At 34.4% G+C, this 8,958-nt stretch overlaps 1 protein-coding gene across 2 annotated transcripts; it reads left to right on the forward strand.

Moving 5' to 3' along the window:
- Positions 1-475: 475 nt before the first annotated feature.
- LOC114739701 (transcription factor bHLH66-like) lies at positions 476-4,242 on the forward strand. 2 transcript variants are annotated; one of them, XM_028927776.1, is made up of 7 exons: positions 476-1,135; positions 1,231-1,335; positions 1,440-1,556; positions 1,933-1,998; positions 2,373-2,438; positions 2,621-2,689; positions 3,600-4,242. In XM_028927776.1, the coding sequence occupies exons 1-7, from the start codon at positions 593-595 to the stop codon at positions 3,942-3,944; spliced, it is 1,311 nt and encodes a 436-aa protein (XP_028783609.1). In that variant the 5' UTR covers positions 476-592; the 3' UTR covers positions 3,945-4,242. The 2 variants fall into 2 exon arrangements, with proteins under 2 accessions (XP_028783609.1, XP_028783610.1); XM_028927777.1 differs by having other exon boundaries at positions 3,603-4,242.
- Positions 4,243-8,958: the final 4,716 nt, after the last annotated feature.

The raw sequence follows: 8,958 nt of genomic DNA on the forward strand, positions 1-8,958 counted from the left end.
ACTCTCTCTCCCTCTCACTTCTCTTTCTTTTAATAATTTAATTGTTCTCTCTCATGCTCTCTCTCCTTATTAATGAGGGCATTTTTGGAAAAAAATTATACTTTTTACACATTAATTGTTCTTAACTAATTTTAACTGTTTTTTTTATCAATGTACTTCGGTTATTTGTCTCTTATAATAAGAAACGGAGGGAGTAGTATCCTATAAATAAAACTAAAAAATATCCTCTTTCTCTATCTTATTACCAGTGGAGTAATTGCATTCACTCCAATAAAAAAAGGAGATAAAAATAATTAAAAATTGTTCATATAACAAATAAAATTTTCAACCAACAAGCATTGGTCCTAGTATATGCAATGAAATTTTAATTTCGTTATAAAATAAAAATCAGTGAAAAGTTTAACGTTTGTATGAATATAAAAAACAATAAAGAGCGAGACGGAATACTTTCGTGTCCTCAAACCCCATAGAAAACCCCAAAACGCTGCTTCTCTTTCTCTTCCATTTTCTCTGAGCTTCTCTGCCACACTGCGTTCTTCAAGTTCCGACTCTGAACTCTTCACCCTCCTCCCTCCTCCTCTTCACTCTGATTATGCAGCCTCGTAGCAGAGAAATGCAAGGAATAAACTCTCTCTTGAACTCTTCTCAGATTCCTCTCTCCGACCTCCACCAGATCCAAAATTCTCAGATGCATCCTCCTCCTCACCTTACTAACCCTTCTTCTTCTTCCTCCTCTCACTTCGACCCCTCTTCTTCCCACGACGATTTTCTCGACCAAATGCTCTCCAACCTTCCATCTTCCTCTTGGCCGGACCTTAACCCCAAGCCCTTCTGGGACGATACGCCTCCGCCGCCCCACGCCGCCGAGAATGTTGCGTTTCAGTATGATGACCAAGCCAGCTTGGCTTCCAAGTTCCGAAACCACCGGATCAGTAGTGATGGTGGTAACCCCTCTACCACGTCGTCGACAGCGGCTCTGATGCTCCAGGCTCAGCAGCAGCTTCTGATGTCCCGAGGTGTCGCCGGAGCCGGAGAATCAGGCCTCCTTCCGATGCCGTTGTCGTTGGGCGGCGGAGACGTTGACCGCTCCAGAAACGACGTCGTGGATGGCTCGTCGTTCAAATCTCCTAATCCGGTTAGACTCGTAATTTGAAACGTCAGTTACATACAAACGAACTAATTAGTTTAAGATAGTGTAGTTTTCACTGAATTTTGTGGAAGTTCTTTTAGGGTGGCGAGAGTTCAGTTCAAGCCCTGTATAACGGCTTCGCCGGTTCTATGCATGGCGGTGGTCAAGTTTCGAATCAGACCCAGCATTTTCCTCATCATCCACAGGTTTTATTATTATGATCGATCTCTTCATTTAAATTAGCCGTGATATCGTATTTTCCGTTTCATCTCGCGGTTAATTTCCTGAATTAATGAGAGCATCGAATCAGGGCCAGAATCTGGGCGCAACGACCCAAGCTCCGGCGAGCAGTACTCCGGCGCAACCAAGGCAGAGAGTTAGGGCAAGGAGAGGTCAAGCGACGGACCCACACAGCATCGCCGAGAGGGTAAACTCTACTGTGTTTCTCTGACTTTGTTGTTCCTTCATGAAAACGTGTTTGGCTGTTGTCCAGAAAAACGGAGCCAATAATTTCAACTGTCATTTTCCGCATCGCACAACTTTACTTTTCTTTACAACGTCCAAGGACGACGATTTTCGTCTCACTTCCAGGGCCAAGAATATTTTTCCTCACAAAGTCTTCTTTCTCGGGGGAGGGGAAAAAAACTAAAACCCTAAGAAAGGGACGGAATCGCTTTGTTTTCTTCAGTTTTCTGGGCAACCAAACAGAAAAAAGAAAAGCATTCAGGATTTCACGCGGTTTCTATAATTCTATTTCGGTTTCTGGCTCACAAAGTCTTGTTTGGGAATAATGTATGTGGCAGTTACGAAGGGAGAGGATCGCAGAGCGAATGAAGGCACTGCAGGAGCTAGTTCCCAATGCCAACAAGGTAATTAGTTAATTATAAATTATAATTAATCACTAATAACTAACTAGTACTATTAATAGTCCCCTGATTTGACTCCCAAATTACACGTCATTTCATAAATTCAAATTTCAAAAGGGAGTAAACATCCAACAGAACCGTGATGAACGGGAAAGGCCGTAATGTAGTAGTGGTGGTCACGTTTAGCCATGGCACACGAAGCCACGTACGTAGGTTGATAGAGATATGTGTGTGTGTGTGTGTGTGTGTGTGTGTTTTGTGAGGGAAAATAAATATTATAATAAATATCATTATTATTATTGGAGAAAAAAAAAAAGATTGGACGTGTGAGAGTGGCTGCAAATTTTCAAATATTCGTTGTGTTTGTGGAATGACAGACAGACAAGGCGTCGATGCTGGATGAGATCATCGATTATGTGAAGTTTCTACAGCTGCAAGTTAAGGTGAAAACTAAATGCTCTCTTTTATGTATAATTCCCATTAATTAATTATATATAATTTATTCAGTGGCCAATTTCTTCATTCTGATGATATATTAGTTAATAGTAGTATTATTGTTTTTTAACTTATCAGGGTGCCATGTGTTTGTTTTTGGTTTGATGGGATTATTATTATTGGATTACAGGTATTGAGTATGAGTAGGTTGGGCGGTGCGGCTGCCGTGGCTCCCCTTGTTGCTGATATGGCTTCTGAGGTACAATATTTCATGAAATCCTCTTTCTTTTGTCTTTTTTTTTCCCTTTTGTTTTACCTAATTAAGTAGAAAGCTGAAGGAAGACTTGTTTTCCACTCAATTATCTGTTTCATCTAAAATTTGAAGCTGGGGTCATCCGTAATAATTTGGTTCTCAACTTTTTAGGGCCTCCGATGTTTTAATATATATTAGGGTCTTAATTGTTGATTTTTTAAAAAAATAAAATGTTGATGGGTAATTTTGAGCTAACCTAAACTCACTTAAATTTTTGTTTATTAATAAAAGGGAAAATTATATTTTTATTACAATAGTTTTGATTTGGTCTCATTTCGATATAGTTCAATTCTTATAATTTAATCATTCAAGATATTAGTTCTTATATTTTTAAAAAATAAATAAAATTATAGGGAGTAAGTTGCAATACAGACATTAAAGTTTGAAGATAGAGTTTCTAGTTTCTACTGAATGATGATGATAGGAAATAAATTATTTTGAGTTACGAATGGGTGAAAATTATGATAGGAGTGAAAGATTAATGTTTTACAAAAAAACACATAGGGATAGAAGGAAAGAGGGAGAAGAGAATGGAGCGTTGAGATTTGGAGGAGAGGTAAAGAGGGAGAATAGAATGGCGATGATGGGGATGAAGAATCAATTTTGTAGGACTGAGTCCTGAGCCTGTTGCAGCACCCACACCCACTCTGACTACTCTATTCCTCAAATTCTCAATCACCCACTAAACGACAATCCCAAAAAGCAGCACGCGTGCCCACTTTCTCAGATTCCTCTCTCTCTCTCTCTCTCTCTCTCTGCGCTCATCACTTTCACGCCCCACGCCCTTTTTCTTCCCCTTTCTTTCTCTCCCTGCTCTGTTTTTGTCTTTTACTTGAGGTCACCATTCTTGTCTCAGCAGGCAGCCAGTGACAGCGGCCAGGCCCCTCCCAACGGCAACCAAACGCCGTCGTCAACCTCCGCCAACGACACCATCACCATGACGGAGCAACAGGTGGCCAAGCTTATGGAGGAAGACATGGGCTCCGCCATGCAGTACCTGCAGGGCAAGGGCCTCTGCCTCATGCCCATCTCCCTCGCCACCGCCATCTCCACCGCCACCTGTCATTCCAGGAGCGCCCTCATCAACCAGAAAGGGCCGTCGTCTCCCAACATGTCGGTCTTGACCGTGCAGTCGGCGACGGCCGGTATTGCCGCCGCGGAGAGCTCCGTCAAAGAGGGGGCCTCCGTTTCGAAGCCGTGATGACGGCGTTAACGGAGTGCTGACTTTGGCCGCGAATAAACAAAGCAGGGTGTAAAATGACAGAGAGAGACAAAAGATAGAAAGAAAATGACGTGGATTTACGTATTATTATTGTTATTAGGAAAAAAAAGGGGCCGTCTAAAGTCTACGAAAATAAAGCGTCAGGAGGGGGAGTTTGACGACGCCGTATTTACGTAGACTTTAGCTGACGCTAACAGTTTGTAATGTACCGAAGAGAAACTCTCCAACCCCTCCCTCCATCTTCTCCTTGCAATCAGGTTTTTTTTTTTTTTTTTTTGGTTTTGTTTTGTTTTACTTTTCACTGTGATGTACTGGCGTTTTATTTAATTATTTTTGGTTTTATGAGGTATTATCATAATAATAATGATAATAATTAACAATAATTGGTGACAGGTGTGGTGATTATAATGGAATCAATAATTAGGACATAATGAGGGAAGGATCTGTTTGGTCTTGAACTTTTGACGGGCAGCATGGAGTGTATGTATGTTTCACGAGTTTAAATAGCAGTATTTTATTTGCTTTTTTCCTTTTTTACTTTTAAAAAAGGAGAAGGTATTGGGATTTAACTTCCAAGTGGGAATCCAAATGCAGGATGGTGAAAAAAAAAAAACACGTGTCAACTGAAAAAGTGTTCATACCTTTTTATAAAGATAAGATATAAAATATTTCTCAGATTTTATTTATAATTTAAAAAAATAATCGGTTTTATTCTATTCGTAAGTTACATTGGTAAATTTTGACATAAATGTGTTATTTTGTCTTTTATTTATATGAATTGTAAATTAATACAAGTCATAAAAGTGTACTTTTTTTAAACAAAATTATAATATATATATATATAGTTGGCGAATATATATGGATAATTTTGAGAAATGAGAATGTATTTCTTTAAATTGATATATTGGATTTTGGTATTTATTTTTTCGAAGGAAAATGCTAAACACAATTAATTGATGGAATGGCTTAATTAATACACACAAATGCATAACAGTGCAAAATTATGCACGCTGGCAATTTTTAAAAAATTTATGCAAAATTATGAAATCATTATCTAATACAACTTATACAGGAAAGCTCAAGTATCTTTTTTCTGGGAGGGAAAAAATCAATGCTAAGAAATATTTGTTAAATTTAAAATTGAAGTGACTAATCATGATGAATGAATATAATAATATAGAAATACAAGAGGGTACATGAATAATGTAAAAGGAAATGAAGTGGGGGCTTTAGGGCTTAAACGTAAAGCTACGTAGATGCCCAAAAAAAGAGCATCGTCGAATAAGGAAATTAAGAAACATAGTGAAATATAGAAACTTCGGTGCATTTAGGAACAAACCTACTCTACTCTACTCTACTCTACTCAGGTTGCGTAAAGGGCCGCTTGTTGGCCAGTCTGCCCTCTGTCTTGCTCTTGTCATAATCCTTTCTTACTTTTTTTTTTTAAAATTATTACTACTACTACTATTATTATTTTAAAATTATTGTGTGATGTTAAATAAGAAATATAATTACCCTGGTAAAAAAAAAAAGAAATATAATTATCAGAAAAATCTCATAACTAACTACTGAAAACCAAATCGGTGGCAGTAGTTTAAGAATTAGCAATTTAAATTGAGATCAACCGAAAACCAGATTGATTATTTAGAATAATATAATTTAATTAAAGCATATAAAAATATTTATATATAATTTAAAAAGAGTCATGTTTAAATAAAAAAAATATATTAAGTCATAAATTAATTTTTGGTCAAAAAAAGTCATAAATTAATAGACTGTTCATATATAAATCACAATTAATCCAATAACAAAATAGAGTTCATAAAACAAAAATACGATGAACTACAAATATTTTTGTTAAGAAAAAAACTTAAATTGATGTTGTTTTGAGCTTCATGATAAAAAAAAACACATATAAAATCCAACATGATCAACCATTTAAAAATTATTAACTAGGCAAGCTAAAAAAACTTCCACTAGTTTAACTCGTCAAACCGGGTCAGATTTTTTTCTTTTTTGTTTTTTTAATTAATTCTCCCAACAAGTTCTAATGTCAAAAGTGATAACAACGTTCATATTGCTCATTTGTTATTAAGCTTTTCCTTATACATGATATACTGTTTTTTCAGATCTCATCTTGATCCCCCTTTTTTGTTCCTCTAATGACCACTATTATGGCTTAAACTACTTACTTTACTAATTGTGCGTGGTTGGGTTAAAAGATTAAGCGGCCATTATCATCACCAAGAAGCCTAGTTAGTATGGTAAGGACGATGTCTAAATCAGTTTTTGCCCAACTATATCCACTACCTTCATGCCCGCGTGCTTCACAATTATATACTATTCCTCCGGTCCTAAATGTAAGACCCTTATACTAGCGTGTATAAAGGTTTTACATTTAGGACCGGAGGAGTATTACTTTCGATTTTTAATATGAGAGTTAAATAATTAATTTGAGGATATTAAGAAAATGAGTAAACTTAGTTATTTGTTACAAATATGCGTCGATCTCCCCAAACTGTCATTTTCAATATATGCATTAGATTATTAAAATCATCCTTTAGAGGAAACCATTTACAATCAATATAAATATTTTGAGCAAAGATGAGAGACCAAATAGATTAAAGTCTTACATTTAGAACTAATTTCAATTTTCAACTAACTTTTATATCAAGGATCGAAGTTATTAATTATTTATAATATGATTGGTGCAATGTTAAGCGTGGTCCTATATTCACATTAAAATAACTATCTTCGTGTCAAATTGACAATAACCGGATACTGGACAGTTTCCAAAAATTTGGTGAGAGAATTCTAAAGTTGTAGTTATATTAGTATAATGTTAAGTTGAAAAAGAATTTAATATGATATTGGAAAAAGCCATTAGTAGAGCAAAAGTTGCAGGTTTAATGACATCTAATGGAGTGCATATCAAATAATTTGGCTTAAGAAATTGCTTTTTAATGAAAAATAGCCCTAACTTGCTTCCTCCGTGTGTTGCTAAGAAATCCTATCTATGAATTCAGCTGAGAGAAGAATGTAAGCATTTTAGCAAAGAATTTTTTTCCTACTCATACATATAGGTATTCTCTTATTGAAAACAATTATATATAAGATACTATCAGATACCTTTATTAACAGGAATTCAAATTTTGGTTCATTACGTTGTGAGAAACTAGCTCTTTGCTCTAGAGCTAATCCATTAGATTTTGACAAAAAAATAAATAAATAAATTGCCACCATTTTGTTTCCTCCAAAGAAATTGTTACCAACCCGTTGCGGGTGTATGCCAACCTAATCTGCCCACGAGTTGGCAGTTTGGACCTACAAGTCTAATTTATATTACAAGTTCTTAATTCATGAAAGACAATACAACATTAAATGAGTATTTCTTTTTCTTTTTTCTTTTTAGTTTTTTTTAAATAACACAATTTTTATTATTGAGACAGCAATATGTACATGTTCATCTTGAGGGTAAAAGAAACAGTATGTAATTTCAATTAATTTAATAGAACTTAATGCAATTTCTTTCATATAGGGTTTTTGTAATTTTGATAGTATTGAAAAAAAATTGTATATCTCATCTTTATATTAAGAAACTAAATAGAAGCATTCAATAAAATAATATCACCATGAATTTTGAAAGAAAAAGAATCTCATAAGTTTTTATTTTTTAATTTTATTTTAATTATATGGGAACTTATTTAATTTTGAAATAAAATTAAAAATCATAAAAGCTTTGTGAAATTTATTCAAAAAAAAATTATAAAGTCAAAGTTTTCAATACTATTATTGAAAAATACTTACATCAAATTATTTGTATTTATCATGTCAAATTCTCCAATCACATATGGCTATATATATCTTGCTTTTAAAATATTAATATTTAATAGTATTTAATAATAAATTTATATGAAATAAAAAAAAAAGTTAATATATGATTCAAGAATTTGACATAATGTATATAAAAAATTGGAAAAAAGATAAATAAAGACACCCAATATATAAAATTGCTAAATAGGTTCCTCAATATGAAAAATGGCTTCAGGAGACTCGATCTTATATTGCAAATATGAAATGATGGTGAAATGTCCAAAATGACCTTCTTTTTTTCTCTTTCTTCATCTCAAGATCTCCTTCCCTTTCCTTCTTCTTTTCCTCTCTCTCTCTCTCTTTATCCTTCTCTTTTCTTTGGATCTTCTATCATCAACTTCGCCTCTCACTCCTTCTCAAAGTATAACACCAAACGACTGACAATGTCCTTCGGCTTCTTTTCTTTTGCAAACCAAATTTGAAAAATTCCTCTCTTCGTTGTCATCCCCTGTCACTTTCTTCTTGTCTTGCCTAGCTATTCTTTCATCAGCAATAAAACCTCTTCCATCATTCTCTCTGTTGCTATGGAAAGAGAGGAGAGTCGGGGAGTTTGAGGGAGAGTTGCAGTCATTTGCGATGCTTGTGATGTTTTCTTGCAATGTGTGTGATGATTGCTTGGTGCTGAGACAATACCCAACAAATCTGGATTTTTATTTTTCATTTCTATTTTGATTTTTAGCTTGTGTTCATAATTGAAAATAACAAGTTTGGTAAGTTGTTGAAAATAACAAGTTGACAAATTTTGATACGCAGTTCATGATAAGTTCAGTAAGGCGAATGACAAGTTTAGCAAGGCGAATGACAATCTTTGATAAGTAATTCATAGAAATTTGAGTTTCTATGTTAAAATGACAGAATTTTCAAATTTCTTTAGTAGATAACAAGTTCTAATAAGCAATTCATGACAAGTTCAGTAAGGCAAATAACAAATTTAGTAAGGCGAATGACAATTTCTGATAACCAATTCATAGAAATTTAAGATTATATGTTAAAATGACAATTTGCATAATTTCTTGGCAAATGACAACTTCTGATAAGCAATCATAGGATTTAAATTTCTGTGTTAAATGACAGAGTTTTTCAGATTTCTTTAACAAATGACAAGTTCTAATAAATAATT

This window comes from Neltuma alba, unplaced genomic scaffold (assembly GCF_004799145.2).
Source record: "Neltuma alba isolate B1F8T4 unplaced genomic scaffold, ASM479914v2 tig00002889_pilon, whole genome shotgun sequence".
Lineage (NCBI taxonomy): Eukaryota > Viridiplantae > Streptophyta > Magnoliopsida > Fabales > Fabaceae > Neltuma > Neltuma alba.

What these genes read in the sequence shown, in the direction of transcription:
- LOC114739701 (XM_028927776.1), top strand. Translation starts at nt 593, where the DNA reads ATGCAGCCTCGTAGCAGAGAAATGCAAGGAATAAACTCTCTCTTGAAC. An exon ending in CGTTCAAATCTCCTAATCCG is followed by an intron (nt 1,136 to 1,230) that starts GTTAGACTCGTA and finishes AAGTTCTTTTAG; the next exon opens with GGTGGCGAGAGTTCAGTTCA. An exon ending in TTCTACAGCTGCAAGTTAAG is followed by an intron (nt 2,439 to 2,620) that starts GTGAAAACTAAA and finishes ATTGGATTACAG; the next exon opens with GTATTGAGTATGAGTAGGTT.